The sequence below is a fragment of the Cherax quadricarinatus genome, chromosome 33 (genome assembly GCF_038502225.1).
Source record: "Cherax quadricarinatus isolate ZL_2023a chromosome 33, ASM3850222v1, whole genome shotgun sequence".
In the NCBI taxonomy this organism is placed as follows: Eukaryota; Metazoa; Arthropoda; class Malacostraca; order Decapoda; family Parastacidae; genus Cherax; species Cherax quadricarinatus.
Genome location: NC_091324.1, coordinates 28,805,988 through 28,822,337, shown reverse-complemented (window position 1 = coordinate 28,822,337; position 16,350 = coordinate 28,805,988). Strand labels below are relative to the sequence as shown.

General features: G+C 44.1%; 1 protein-coding gene across 6 annotated transcripts; it reads right to left on the bottom strand.

Moving 5' to 3' along the window:
- Positions 1-202: 202 nt before the first annotated feature.
- Positions 203-15,786, bottom strand: LOC128693940 (uncharacterized). Of its 6 annotated transcripts, XR_008407781.2 has the most exons (5): positions 15,733-15,786; positions 14,057-14,173; positions 2,660-2,831; positions 775-976; positions 203-452 (listed from the first exon to the last, which is right to left on the bottom strand). XR_008407781.2 is itself a non-coding variant. In XM_053783857.2 (4 exons), exons 1-4 carry the CDS (start codon positions 15,769-15,771, stop codon positions 840-842), a joined length of 465 nt encoding a protein of 154 aa, XP_053639832.2. In that variant the 5' UTR covers positions 15,772-15,786; the 3' UTR covers positions 203-839. The 6 variants fall into 6 exon arrangements, 5 of the variants coding, with proteins under 5 accessions (XP_053639832.2, XP_069947091.1, XP_053639833.2 ...); XM_053783857.2 differs by having other exon boundaries at positions 203-976; XM_070090990.1 differs by having other exon boundaries at positions 203-976; positions 2,767-2,831.
- Between the last annotated feature and the right edge of the window lie 564 nt (positions 15,787-16,350).

Here is a 16,350-nt window from a genome sequence, read left to right as displayed (position 1 = left end):
CAAACCGTTAAATTCTGATAATGCCAATGACGCTTATTGAAGCAGGTACTGATAATGAGAGGCTCACAGGAGCAAGTCAGCAATTAAATTAAACTGCTTTAGTATTCTTCATCTAAAATTAATGCAATATCTTCAAAATTTAATTTATATTATTCCTAAAAACAGACTGCATGAGGGGTTTATAAGATTAGTGTACACAACAGCACGTCAGATATATATTTTTCCTCACTACAATTTTCATCCTCTCCGTTGCTCCAATTATTCAGTACGTCTTTACAGACTTCTCAACTGCTCAATATTTCTTGGACTCCATCCCAATTGTCCATTTGCAGAGAGTCCTAAAGTCATTCGAACTGTCCAGTGCACTCGGGTGGTGTTCCCATTGTCTTGTCCCAGCAGGTGGTCATTTCAGATTAGAGCCCAGAGGGGCGTTCCAGATTATGCATCATGTCCTGGGGGAGATTCAGTGTTAACAGTACGGTACACAATGATAATCATTCTTGAACATACAACAAACCCTGATGGTCGTTGCAGATTGCATGTACTCTTGAAGTAACTATAGTAGCAAACAGTATATCACTATCAGTGATAGATGTACAGACTCTTACTGCGCAGCTGTCACTGATAGTCTGCTCAGGAATTAGAGCAGTCATTTCCAAGGAAAGCCTAACGCCCTTGAGGGGGATCCTGAATTCCTTCAGGAAGACCTTAACGCCTTCAACGGAAGTCATGATGTCCTCTGAGAAGCCTGACGTTATCCACGGGGATTCTCACCCTATGTGCAACATGTTCCCAGAAGACGTAGTGTTTCCCAGACGCACCCACGCCTGTGGCTAGCGTCACAATCCGGTCAGCTGCTGAAGGAAGTCGCCCTGGAGGCGAGTGACGGGGCCGTAACCAATATACTTGGAGAGGACTATACTGGCGTAGTAGATGTACCCCTCACTGCCTACTATCCTCGCCATAGTTCGCTCCCCTGCAAAACACCCACTGTCATGACCAAACTACCAAAAATCTTTGTACTGTGTGCATTTCTTTAACATTTCTCACTTGTTGATCTACTCTTATCATAAATTTATGAACCTGTGATAATTATTTTCACGAAAATTACTAAACCCATGGGGCTAAGAACAGGAACTCTACAGGAACATTGATCGCATTAGTTGGACACAAATTGAACAAATCAGCAAAGTCTGCATACAAAGTGCTGAAAATGGCATCATTAAGATGGTACTTTTGAGAGGAAAGCCTAAACAATAAATATAGCCAGCCACTGAAAATATTAAGATGACCTTCGTGTTCTTAAACGAGATAATCTACCAGAACTTGTTGAACAGCCTTACTTTCTGGCAGTGGAGCAGGGCACTCTTCCATGAGATGACAGTGGGCGAGTGGCTGGACCACCCTGGAACCACACGACAACTCTCACAATCGGCAGTGATGAAATTATTATAACGAAGCCCAGGAATCCCTTGACAGGTAACTTATTGGCGAGGATGATTTTACTCAGATTATTAATCTGGAGGGTTAGTAACTCGGGATAATGCAAGGAAGCCCCCCATCCCTAGAGTTTACGACTTTTTACATGCGGGTTCACTGATCATCTTTCCTCGGGCGAGACCCACAGTCTGCCAGCACTGGCATCTTACTGCAAGGCAAGTAGGGGCAATAGGTATAAGGAAACATCCTAAAGTCTCCATTTTTTCCTAGACTGAAATCAGGTCCTTCAGATGCGAACCAAAGATGCTACCCATTCATGCTATGAGTACCCTGATCACCAGTGCCGATCATGACCTGGATCAGGACGGGAAATACCCTGAAAAGGTGTTTCAGGTAAAAGTTTGTAACTGGTGAACGCACAAAAGTTCCAAAACTCGGTGCCTGGAATCACCGGAATTGATGAGGACCCATCAAAAGATGCTGAATACGAAGAGTAAGAAGTTGGGGAAGGTTAGAAAGCTTCGACTTTGTAATACACTGGGTCAGAAATAAGTTATGATAATATCAATGCCGTCAACAAGGGGTAAAACGTTGCACTCAATACTAGCATACTGCAGATATCTCCTTTGTAAAATATAATCAGAAAAAACAGGAGACCCTACTCCAACAGGACTTCAAACCAACAGTTTATACAGAAGGGATAATGTTGTGACCACAATTTAAAAGCAAATGCGAAGCTTTGAGAAAGGACGGAGCGAAGAGCAAACTTTAATAAAAAGATTTCTCCATGGAAGGAAAATAAGCAGCACAAGGCACAAAGAGCCTGAAGGGCGACGACAAACTATTGGTTTTGCTGATATAACATGAACGTCGCGGAATCACGAAAACAAAAGGTAGCACATTCAGCGAGCCAAAAATGTGAAACTGCGCTTTATCACCAAAACATTTTCGAAGTATTTCATTGAAGCTGTCAGATCTGTTTCTATATCCATTAAAGACCGAAAAGAAGAAATGCAAGTGAAAAGCAAAAGAAAGTAACCCTACAGAAGCAGCGCATTCTCACCCTTTTGACCAAAAACTTATTTCATGGAATTCCTGACAACAGCATAGGATGAGAGACGGACAGGTGTAAACAAGCGAAATAAGATGCATAAAGCCAGAGTATAAAATACATAAGAAAAAAAACTAGGATACTTTATTATGCATTTTGCTACCTCACCGAAGAGTGCGATGCAAAGTGTCCTGAGTGTGAAAGCGATGAGGGTCACTATGATTATTTTAAGGAATGGTAGTAGTAGTGTGCCCAGGAGATGAGTCAGCACTGACCTAGCAAGAGCCCACAACCCTGTTGTTCTGTCTTCATTACTCAGCCTCAGTAGAGCATCATTCTCCTGGAAGGTAAATGAATACTATAATTTTTTATAACCAAATTATAAATTTAAATCTTCTCATTCCTGGAAAATATAAAAGATTTGAAAAAAGGCAAGTGCCAAAACATACAAACCCTCATACATCCTTTACTATTAGTAATGAATATTACTTCATATCAACTTTCTAAAGGGTAATATAGGAAGTATCAATTTTCCAGTGTATAGATATTATACATTTAACAATATAAACTAACAAATTTCACAAATACAAGTATATAACATTTGTGAAGAGTCCTTCCATTTCACACAATTTTAATTACGGCTTATTGAAGCAAGATAATATCTAACGATTTTTCAAATTTAGGCATGTGACTGGGGAAATGTGCCGAATGTTACACCATACTGTACTTGATAACTTCCAATTGTTATTATTATTATTATTATTATTATAATCAAAAAGAAGCGCTAAGCCACAAGGGCTATACAGCGCTGCAGGGTAGGGAAGGAAGCGAGGGTATTGGATGGCAGAAGGGAGGAGGGATGATCAGCAAGTTACAGAAAACAGCGGGGCAGGGGATAGTACGGGGGTAGAGGGTAGCAAGAGATTGAAGTAGAAAGGGCTGAAGGTATCAGAATTTGTGAAGTCAGTCAGTTGTCAAAAAGTCAATGAGAGAGTCCGGATGAAAGGTGGGTCCATCAGCGAGAAGGGAAGGTAAAGAGAGCAGCGGAGCGAAGACGACGACAGAGGTAAATTCTGCGTGCTCGTTGATAAGTGGGCAGTCCAACAGAATGTGGCTGACTGATAATGGAGCTTGGCAATTCTCAGAGGAGCAAGACGCCTCTCCACGAGATATTCATGAGTAAGACTAGTATGGCCAATGCGAAGACGGGAGAGAATAGTCAACCAACCTAGACACTGGTGATAAGAAGACGGCCAGTAACCTATACTCTGTTTAATAGATTGAAGTTTGTTGCCGAGCATAGTAGACCAACGTTGTTGCCAACGGGTGTGAAGGTGGGAAGATATTGCAGCAAAATAGTCCGTAAATGGAATACCTCTATAAGAAACTGGTAGGTCACGTACTGCTGACCGCGCAGCAGTGTCTGCCTGTTCATTGCCCTGTACGTCAACATGACCAGGGACCCAACAAAAAACAATATCTTTATGCTTGGTAAAGATGCGGCGTAGCCAAAGTTGGATACGGAGGACTAAGGGGTGAGGTGTATCAAATTTTTGTATAGCCTGTAAAGCACTAAGGGAGTGAGACAACCACAAATGATGACACAGGCATAGATGCAATACGGATAAGTGCTGTAAGGATGGCATATAATTCAGCAGTAAAAATACTAGCCGAAGATAGTAAATGCCCTTGTACGACGCTGTCCGGAAACACTGCTGCGAATCCTACGCCGTCAGAAGACTTAGAGCCATCTGTGTACACAGCAATGGCATGAGAATGAGAGTGAAAGTGGTCAAGAAAAAGAGCGGGAAGCGACCGTAGACAGTTGAGCAAGGGAGGGAGAAAGAGACTCGAACAGCTGGAACTTCCCAGGGGGGTAGGGAAAAGTGAGATGCTACATGTACATAGAAAGGTGGTAATTGAAGAGAAGACAAGAGCGAATGAAGGCGAAGAGAGAAGGGACGGAGTAAACAGGGGAGACGAACAAATAAAGAATGTCTACTAATATCAGTGACCATTCTATAAATGGAAGGATTGCGGAGATCATGAGAGCGTACATAGTAGCGAAGGCAATGGGCATCATGGCGATCGGATAAGGATGGAACATTCGCTTCTGCATAGAGGCTCTCGACAGGGGAAGAGCGAAAAGCACCAAGGCACAAACGTAATCCTTGGTGATGAATGGGGTTAAGGCTAAAGAGAGTAGCAGGAGATGCCGCTGAATAGATCTGGTCACCATAATCAAGTTTCGATAAAATAAGGGTGGAATGTAGGCGAAGGAGGGTTCGACGATCAACTCCCCATGAAAGATGAGCAAGGGTTTTAAGAAGGTTCAGCCGGCTGTGACAAGTTGCCTTCAGAGAGGTAATGTGAGGTTTCCAGGATAACCTACGATCAAAGAGGAGGCCCAGAAACTTGACTATCACGTTCAGGGATACGGGAGCCACAGAGGTACAAAGGATGATCCGAGATGACAGAGCGTCTAGTGAAAGTAATTTGGTGGGTTTTAGTGCTGGAAAATTTAAACCCACGTGTGGTGGCCCAATTGGAAACACGGTCGACTGCATGTTGGAGAGAAACTGTAATGAGGTGACAGCGCCTGCACAGGCAATAGCGAAGTCATCAACAGTGATGACCAAATATTTGATGGAAGACTAGAGGCCAAATCATTAATAGCAAGGAGAAAAAGTGTTGTGCTCAGAACACATCCCTGGGGGACACCTTCAGCTTGGATAAAGTCCGGGGAGAGCACATTATTAACCCGAACACGGAAATGCCTGTCAGTTAAAAAGTTCTTAAGGAAGGATGGTAGATTGCCTCGAAGGCCTAAGGAGTGGGCTTGGGCTAAAATATTATACCTCCAAGTTGTGTCATATGCCTTCTCAAGGTCAAAAAATATGGCAATAACTGAGTGGTTATTCGCAAAGGCATTACGAACATACATATCCAAGCGTAGTAAGGGGTCTATGGTAGAACGTCCCTTACGAAAGCCATATTGACGAGTGGAGAGACTGTTGTGTCTCTAAATACCACACTAAACGTCTATTTACTAGGCGTTCCATTACTTTGCAAACTGCACTGGTAAGAGCAATGGGACGATAGTGGGAGGTTTCATGTCCCAATAAATTGTTAGCTATTGGCTCACCTCTATTCTTGAAACCTAGCACAATATCGGTATTATTATAATAATGTGCAGTGTCCGCCAGAGACTCGTCAATAAAGATCATTTATAGCCCCTAGGTAGTAAAAAAAAAAAAAAAAAAAAAAAAAAAAAAAAAAAAAACATACCCAGCACACTAATCTTGAAACCTTTTAATAAATGATATACATTGCCGACAAGTTGATTAGCAAGACATTTGCAACAAATCTTCACTGACGAAACTTCAACACTACAAGCTTCATCAGTCGAATACAGAGATGAATCAAATTTCAGGAGACATCAGTCTTTTCCATCAACGCTGATGTCTCCAGGATTATGAGTGGTGTCTATTCGACCGATGAAGCCTGCTGTGTAGGCGAAGCATTTCGTCAATAAAGATTCTGGTGTTAGAAATATATCTTGCCTAGTTTGGCAGCAAGGTCTCAAGTCACGTGGCATCATTTACTACAAATGTAACAAGGGTTAGAACAATATATGTCTTTTTAGTGTTTACTGGTTTGTATTTAAGTGGAGATAAGTTATTACTGAGATGTGTCTCTGAACAGTGTTGAACGACTATATAACCTGGAGTTTACCTGGAGAGAGTTTCGGGGGTCAACGCCCCCGCGGCCCGGTCTGTGACCAGGCCTCCTGGTGGATCAGCGCCTGATCAACCAGGCTGTTGCTGCTGGCTGCACGCAAACCAACGTACGAGCCACAGCCCGGCTGATCAGGAACTGACTTTAGGTGCTTGTCCAGTGCCAGCTTGAAGACTGCCAGGGGTCTGTTGGTAATCCCCCTTATGTGTGCTGGGAGGCAGTTGAACAGTCTCGGGCCCCTGACACTTATTGTATGGTCTCTTAACGTGCTAGTGACACCCCTGCTTTTCATTGGGGGGATGGTGCATCGTCTGCCAAGTCTTTTGCTTTCGTAGTGAGTGATTTTCGTGTGCAAGTTCGGTACTAGTCAGTGCAAAACTATTGTTTCACTATAGTTAATGAATTTTGAAGTTTCACTTTCCATAATGTCACAGGCCTAGCGAGTTTGTGATCCAGGAAGACTTAAGAGTATAGCACTTTCGTGTTTACCTGGGGAGGGTTTCGGGGGTCAACGCCCCCGCGGCCCGGTCTGAGACCAGGCCTCGTGGTGATCAGGGTTTGATCAACCAGGCTGTTACTGCTGGCCGCACGCAAGCTGACGTGCGAACCACAGCCCGGTTGGTCAGGTACTGACTTTAGGTGCCTGTCCAGTGCCTTCTTGAAAACAGCCAGGGGCCTATTGGTAATCCCCCTTATGTATGCTGGGAGGCAATTAAACAGTCTTGGGCCCCGGACACTTATCGTGTTGTCTCAGTGTACCCGTGGCGCCCCTGCTTTTCATCGGAGGAATGTTGCATCTCCTGCATCACCTTTCAAGGAAGGTGAAATTGCCGACCTAGAAAATGTACAGAAAACCTTCACAACGCGCATAACCGAGATAAAACACCTCAATTGCTGGGAGCGCTTAAAGTTCCTGAGCATGTACTTCTGGAACATTGTCCTCTTCGCTTTCGGGCTGAGTGGACGCACTGCGCAAACAGCTCTTGCGATCTCTGGTGCGCAACTTCCTGTTTTCACCAAGATGGCTGCCAGCTACCGCAGGAGGAGCAACACCGTGTGTGTTGACCTTGTTAAAGGGGCAATATACCCCACGAATGCCCCTGTTTTATTACCAACGATTATACGGGACACGTTTGGCATTGATGTTGAAGACTTACACGGAATAGCACTTAATGGATCATCACGAATCTTCATAAAGTTCTGCACAGTGGAGGCATATGAAAGGACGGTGACTCAGTACCAGGAGAAGAACATCACTGGAGGTACGCCTGCGGGATGCCTCAAAATACTACACCTGGGTGAGGATCCGCAACGTTCCTTTCGAGGCAGACGATGTAGATATCAGAGAGACATTTCAAAGATATGGTGAGGTGCATGACATTACTTTAGTTCGATGGACGGAGGGAATCTATGAAGGGTTGCCGGCTGGATCTTACACCGTCAAGATGTCTTTAAGAAGACCTATTCCATCGTATGTTGTCCTGGAGGATTTTAGGACACAGCTGTACGTGACCTACACGGGACAACGAAAGACGTGTCGCCTGTGCGGCGCTTTTGACCACATGGCGGCCGGATGTGGTAGAGCAGCAGCGCCGCGGCCTTGGGAGCGGCAAGTAGCCACGGAGTCTCAGGCGGAACCTCTACCGAAGAATTTGAGTGCGGCAGGCAAAGGTAATTGGGCGGACGAAGTGGAGGGCGTGTTGGAGAATTGTGTGACACTACCAGTGGCTTCGGATATTCCCCCGCAAGCGGGCCCGGGAGTTGAGCAGCAGCCTGTGGGGGTGGGAGAGACCGGTGCTCCACAGGAGTTATCTACGCCCCTACAGGAGATGATTAAGTCTTTCCTGGACGTGCCTGCGGAGGAGAACCCAGCTACAGACAGGAGCATTCTGACGGTTGAGAAGGACTTGATTGAGCAGATTCCAGAGCCTCTGGGGTCAGAGCCTGGCATGTTGCAGTTGATACAGGTGGAAGCTGAGGTGCACAAGGGCAATGGAAATACTGATATGGAAATTGAGGGCACATCTAGAAAGAGGGCTGGAGGCTCGTCGGATGAGGAGGTTATAACACCAGCTCAGCGTACAGGGACGAAGACGTGGGCAGGAGTGATTAAGAAAGGGCGGAGTAGTGTACAGGGGGGGGAGGGGGTACAGGCGGGAAAGAGTGTACGAGAAAAGACAGAAGCAGCAAAAAGTGGAACAGACAGGACACAGAGACAGAGGAAAGCCACCCTTTCTGAATCTTTAAGTGTCTAACGATAAACGTGAATGGCCTTAGAGCTGACGGTAAACGAGTATGGTTGGAGGATGTTTTGCGGCGTTTTAATATTGATGTGTGTTTTATTCAAGAACACAATTTCAAGTATGGCAGAGAGTTGAGGCTGAACGGTTTTAGGATGTATGTTGGTAGTTCAGGGAAATTAAAGGGTGGGGTGGCAGTGGCAGTGAGGGAGTCCAGCCCATTCCACATGCTCAAGTGGGAAGAGGGAGGGGAGGGGAGGGTGGTGAGGGTGGAAGGGATATGGGGCGAGATTAGAGTATGTTTTCTGGGGATATATATGCCGGCAGATAGTAACATACGGGTTAAGGTGAATTTTGTAAGGGAGGTTTTGCTTTTCTACATGCGGGGTTTACCAATGGTTTCTATAATAGGTGGGGATTGGAATTGTGTAATCAGGAATAAGGATGTGGAACCGAGAGGGGCAGGGTGTGTGCTTGGGGTATTGAGGGATTTGTTGAGGGATGCAGGGGTTTATGACATAGTCAGGGGCGATGGGTGGAAAGTAGAGCACACGTTTCTGCGGAGGGGTTATGCTGCCAGGTTGGATTGTATATATATAACTCGAGATATAACAGTAGAACGTGTAATGACGATAGATTTAGGTTTTTCGGATCATCGTGCCGTTTTGGCAGAGATGGCATGGGAAGGGATGGTTCGTAGGTATGTGGGTTATTGGAAAATGAATGTGAGGCTACTCCAGGGAGAGGAGGAGGGGTTGTTTTTTAGGGAATGGTGGAAGCAACTATGGGAGGCTCGCAACGAAGAGGATGTTTTGGAATGGTGGGAGAAGCACGCTAAATTGCAGATTAGGGACTATTACCAGCATAGAGGAAGGGATGAGGCGAGGTGGAGGTATGGTTTACAGAAATATTTAGAGGGGCAGCTAAATGATTGTTATGAAGGGGGAGGGGGGGCTAGACATGGAGAAATAGAGGTTTTAAGGGGAAGATTGAGGGATATACAAAACTCTCGTTTTGATGCGATACGTGTGAGGGAAGGTTTAGAGGAGGTTCTATGGGGTGATAAACCGTCAGGATGTGTTTTGAGGAGATTTAGGAATAGGCAACAGATGACCACGATTATGGGATTAGAGGTGTGTAAAGGGGTGGGGGGATATAGGGTGGGACAGGTACTTAGTACCACCGATGGAATGAGCAATTATGCTGATTATTGGTTTAGGGAGAATTTTAAGCAGAGGGAGGGTGGAGAGAGGGAGGGAGAGATTCTGGGAGAAGGAATTCGAGGTTTTTTAGGGGAGGAGGAGAGGGCGGTAATAGAGGGTAGGATCAGTGAGGAGGAGGTGGAGGAGGCGATAATGGGCTTGAGTAGGGGAAAAGCGCCGGGCATTGATGGAATTCCTAATGATTTCTATATTACACATTGGGATTGTATGAAGGAATGTCTGGTCCGGTTGTTTAACTGTATGAAGGAAAGGGGAGTGTTGGGGGAATCGCAGGGCACGGGGGTAGTAGTTTTGGTCTATAAGGGAGGGGGGGGGGAAGACCTTGGGTGCTTTTAGGGCGATCTCCCTCATGTGTGCAGATTATAAAGTTTTTGCGAAGGTTTTAGGTAACCGTATGAAAAAGGTGCTTGACCGAGTCCTACATAGAGGACAGTGTGGGATTCCAGGTCGAAGTATGCGTGAGGGGCATGGAAGAATTAAGGATTTTGTGGAGGGTAGACAACGGGGGGGGATCTTGGGGATTGATTGGAAGCAGGCTTATGACAGTGTAGATAGACATATGTTGTGGTGTATTTTGAAAAAACAGGGTTTTGGTGATGAGATTGTGCGCTGGGCGACTACTTTGTATACGCCTGCAATGGTCAGGGTTCAGGTTAATGGGAAGTTAGGGTTGCCAGTGCAGATGGGGATGGGTTTGCGACAGGGTTGCCCCTTGTCTCAAATCCTCTTTGCATGCATGCAGGACCCTTTTTATAGGCTTATAGAGGAAGGAGTGTGGGAACAGGGAGAGGTGGGTCCTGGGAGATGTGGTATTGTGGGGTATGTGGATGACACCACAGTTTTGGTTGGAGGGGAAATAGGATTGGGGAATGTGGGACGTATAATAGAGATTTTTGGTGGGGCGACAGGGATGAGGGTTAATGGAGCAAAGTCAAAGTTATTAGAAGTAGGCACGTGGGTGGGGGGGGGTTTGGGGGAACAGTATGGGTGGAACATAGTGGATAGAATTAAGATATGTGGGGTTGTGTATATGGCGGACGCTGGGGAGGCACAGAGAATAAATTCCAAAGAAGTAGTGAGTAGAGCGATGGGTAGGATGCGCGGGTGGAGGGCTGGGGATATAACATTGCAGCAGAGGGTGGTGGTAGTAAATACACTTGTGTACAGTAAAGTGTGGGGCGTGGCAGAAATATATCCCCTGAGGTCGTGTGATATTCAGGAACTGGAGAGGGTGGTTTTGAGGTATGTGTGGGGTTATGGGAAGCCATGGCTACGGAAGGAGGTGGTGACGATGGGCGTGCGGCAGGGTGGGCTGGGTCTTATACCTTTGGACACACGAGTGAAGGCAGTGTATGTGAAGCAGCGATACTTGAGGGTGGGAGGGGAGAGGGGTAGAAGGGTGGGAGAGGTCATGAAGGATGTGCGAAAATGGTGGAAGGGAAAGGAACTACTGGAGTGTGAAGATATGGTGCGAAATTTGTTGGCAGTAAGGGAAGCAAAAAAAGTAAGGGTAAGTAGGCTTGGGAGGATAGGTAGGCAGGGTACAGTGATACAGGGAGTAGCTACATACCCAATGTATGATTGGAGGGGCATTTGGGAAGACTTTCGGAAGATCAGATTAAAGCCAAGGGTTCGTGAAGTGGTTTATAGATTCTTTATGGGAATTCTAGCTACAAGGTCAGTGTTATATAGAATGGGTTATGTAGGTGCTGGCACTTGTTTGCATTGTGAGGAAGAGGAGACGGCTTTTCATGCCATATATTTTTGTGAAACCTTGGGTTTTGTAAGGGCATGGTTAGCGAGAGTTCTGGGTATAGTGGCGGGAGGGGGAAGAAACATTTCGACTTTGAGGGCTTTGCATTTCGATGTGGGAGGGGTTTCCAAGGACATTCGGAGGGCAGTGATGTATATAGTGGCAGATTTTTTGTACGTGTCTTGGTGCATGCGGGAGGTGGGGGGTGAATATAGGGTGCGGGCGCTTGCGGCGAGTGTGTATCGTACAGTATGCAGAAATAGGCTACTATATGGGAGGTTGTGGGTAAATAGTTTTCCCTTGGGTTATCGTAATCTATCGGTAGGTGTAATGTTAGGGTTGGGTGTAGTTTAGAGCTGGATTGGGCTGGTTCTCCCTAAACTGGCATTTTTGTTCTTTTTTGAGATTAGTGGAGGATGGAAGGTGGAATAAAAGTGTGTGGTAGTGGAGCATATGGGTGTAAAGTCGTAAGGAAAGGGGGGGGCGTAGGGGGGGGGGTGAACTGGTGACATTTGGTCGAGACAGGGGTTTTATGACTTTCGACGTCAGGTACGAACTTGAGCATGGAAGGGAACGTGAGTTTTTTTTTTTTTTTTTTTTTTTTAATAAAGATAGCACGGGGTCAGGGGATGGCAGGGGGTGGCTTTCTGAAGTGTCTTTTGCCAGGTTGGTTTTGTTCATGATTGAGGTAGTACTGCCCGGTACATGTTTTATTAGGAGCCATAAGTTATATTGTGTAACTTAGTGCATGACAGAGTAAGTCTGATATTGCTCTGGAACATTGTTTAAATGGCTTTAGATTTAAAGGCATAATACATCTATAAGTTTGCATGAAGTGTATATATTAGACTTAGTACTGAATCTAACATTGTATAAAACTTTGATATTTAGCATAAGATGTTTTTGACGTTTTGTATTGTGTAAAAGTTATTGTTGGTCCATTTATTTGAACAATTTTTCATATTTTGTTAGTTAGTTTTTATTTATATATAACTTTTATAAAATGTAAGTTAGTAAATGCTAAGATCTGTTAGTTTGTATGTACTAACTGTCAAAAAATAACATGATTCTTTTTGATTTAGGTTATACACTTTTGTCATGTCATGTGTATATATGCACATTGTTTCAGGCTAAGTACATGAAAAGGGGGGTTACCACTATTATGTGGCTGCAAGGGTTTATCATCCTGCACATTGAAAGGGATTGAGAGAGAGATACTATAGTGTAAGGGTTTAGTTCAATGGATTAGGTATATTTTGTGGTGAGATTATAAATTGTGTAAGTTTTGTTTTCTTGTCTTTTGACAAAAACAGTTTTTATGTCTATATTTTGGTACCATGTAAGTTTTCAATAAAATATAAAAAAAAAAAACTTCTGGAACGCAGGCGGGAGATACACGATTATATACACCTGGAAAATCCTAGAGGGACTAGTACCAAACTTGCACACGAAAATCACTCCCTACGAAAGCAAAAGACTCTGCAGACGATGCAACATCCCCCCAATGAAAAGCAGGGGTGTCACTAGCACGTTAAGATACAATACAATAAGTGTCAGGGGCCCAAAACTGTTCAACTGACTCCCAGCATACATAAGGGGGGATTACCAATAGAACCCTGGCTGTCTAAGCAGGCACTGGACAAGCACCTAAAATCGGTACCTGACCAGCCAGGATGTGGTTAGTACGTTGGATTGCGTGCAGCCAGCAATAATAGCCTGGTTGATCAGGCCCTGGTCCACCATGAGGCCTAGTCACAGACCGGGCAGCGGGGTCGTTGACCCCCGGAACTGTCCAGATGGCAATGTCCAGATGGCAATGTCCAGATGGCAATGTCCAGATGGCAATGTCCAGATGGCAATGTCCAGATGGCAATGTCCAGATGGCAATGTCCAGATGGCAATGTCCAGATGACAATGTCCAGATGACAATGTCCAGATGACAATGTCCAGATGACAATGTCCAGATGACAATGTCCAGATGACAATGTCCAGATGACAATGTCCAGATCTCCTGCCGAGCCTTTTTCTTTCATAGGGAGTGATTTTCGTGTGGAGGTTTGGTACCAATCCCTCCAGGACCTTCTAAGTGTATATTATCATGCATCTCTCGCCTGCGTTCGAGGGAATACAGATCAAGGACCTTCAACCGTTCCCAGTAGTTTAGGTGCCTTATCGTAATGTGCCGTGAAAGTTCTTTGTACACTCTCCAGGTCTACAATGTCGCCAGCCTTGAAGGGGGCCGTTAGTGTACAGCAGTATTCCAGCCTAGAGAGAAACTATTTGAAGAGAATCATGGGCTTGGCATCCCTAGTTTTGAAGGTTCTCATTATCCATCCTATCATTTTCCTAGCAGATGAGGTAGATACATTTTTGTGGTCTTTGAAGGCGAGATCCTCTGACATTATCACTTCCAGGTCCTTCACATTACTTCTCCGTTCTATTGTATGGTTAGAATTTGACGTATACCCTGCTAATTTACACGCCAAGGAAGGGACTAACAGTGCAACAGGTGTAAAAGTCTTCCTGCAATATTTTATTGTACAAGTTTTATGCTATGTCCCCTTTACAATTAACCCTATAAAAGAAACTGGATAACAAAAATTTATCTTACCATAATGTCTGGCATGATGGCTTGAAGGAATTCTTGTATGACATTCCCTACTTCATCGCGTGCTAGTGCAGTCTTATAGCTTGCTATACCCTCTTCCTTCACACCCACATCGTTCATCTGAGTATGCAGTAATACAATAAGTTATCACATTGACGCAAATTAACGAAGAACATGTCCTCTATAATGGTAAACGAAAAAAAAAAAGCGTCTGAGGGAACTTGCCACCAAGGAGTCAGAGCATGGGGGAAACGAGAGGTAATTAGGTTAGATCAGAGGAAGGCGAGGCTAGGTTCATTTCCTTGGATCAAGGCACCTTCATTGAGGGTATAATTAGTAAAATAAAATCCTATACTGCATAGCCCTTTGTATGGAATGTGATAATTTATACGAACCTTTACCAAAGTATCCCTAAAAATGAACACAAACGCACTAGTGACAAGAAAAACGATGCAGCCCCTAGTTAGTTTAATATATATTATGCACCCCATACTCATTCTCATGGCGGTAGTCAAAATATTACAACAGTGGTTCTGGAAATCAAGGACTGGGAGCCAGTTTCATCAGGTAGGCAAGCCAGTGTTAACCAACTATTTACGATGGAAGAAACTAAGCTAGTATAGTTTTACTGTGGCACTTGAGTGACAGTAATTCGAGCCAGTAGTACACAGATCCCAAATGCTTACTTAATTTTACAAGCTTAAATTAGACGTTTCCGTGCTAGACAAACTTTCATCCAATCGGAAATTTGAGGTGAACAAGACTAGAACACGTGATTCCACCTCCCATCTGGTAACAGCAATACGTGAAGAACTACTACAGGGTGAGCACTGTCAAGTAGTGGTGGTAATAAAGAATAAAAAGGAATAATACTGTGATTAGAACAATACACGTTTAACCCTCACGTAGGAGAATTAAATTTATGACGACGTTTCGGTCTGACTTGGACCATTATCTAGTTAATGGTCCAAGTCGGACAGAAATGATAATAAAGACGTTAAATGCTGTGAAGTGTTTGTCGGTATAACATTTCACATACAAATAGGCTTCATCAAGAACAACCCACTCGTGGGAGCAACTTCGTCCCAACAAAGACCTGTGTTGTCTGTTTTTACCACTTGTGGAGTTGCCCCTCATGAATATACAGAGGAAATAGTGCTTTACCTCGCAAGAGTCCAGATAATGCAGTTAAGACGCCTCCCTCACCACCCTCTGCTCTACCTTGCTAGCACCTCACTCACCACCAGCTTCATGTGACTCGAATGGAAACGAACTTAATGTTTTTATGTCTTAAAGAGTCACACAGGTTCAACAAGGAATCTCAGCCTCACTTTTCGAATTATTATTGTTCTTATGGGGGAAGTATTAAATCCGTAATGGTCTTAAGGAGCCAGTGAGCTCTGAGGCAATCGGGATTGATCTAAGAAATGGGAAAGTAGCTCCAGTTCTTTGGAGCAAGAGCTATGCATCTTCTAGGTTCCCACTTGAAGAGTTTTCCTCTCAAACGCGTAAATATTTATTCAAACCTTCTCTCATACATGTAACAGCATATAGGGCATAGTTTTCGACTAATAATTAGCTTTATTAAATTAAAAACTTATCCAAAGGAGAAATAATAAAAAATAAAGTGTTTGTTGGAAACTCCATTCGTTTAGACTGAAAGACATGGAATTACTCACTGATGAAACATATTTATCCACAATAAACAACAAACTCATCAGTCATGTCTCATGCAGCGTGTTATACTGCAGCCATGCTGAAGAAATATATGCATCCTAAGTCGTGCTTGAAAGAGTAATGTTAGTAATCGGCAACAGGTGTCAAGTGAGAGGTCAGTATCTACCATAGTAATGCTCTGGCAACTCTTTTGCATATACACAAAGTTTACTTTAGTCTCCATTTTGGGGGACTAAAGTATTCTTCATAGATAAAATCCAGTTTACATTAAAAAAAAATGTGTTAAATGGCCCTTGGTGCTCGAAGCACTAAAAGCAAATAAGAAGTTCTCGATTCAGGTGGATTATGAACAGCTTGACAACGACACTGTTCCGAACTCCCTTTTCCTGGAGTTAATATGACAAGCAAGTAAATAAGTTTATTCAGGTATACACAAATACAGTTACATAGATTATCATACATAACATCATATGTGTAGAGAACCTAGGATAGCCCAAAAAAGTCAAAGTGGCTTACTTATTTCCACTGAGGTCAGGCGATATTGAGATTGTCACGAGACTGTATTATGTACAGTAACAAGCAAGATTATACACACCGAGAGGTGTGTATCTCGGTATGGT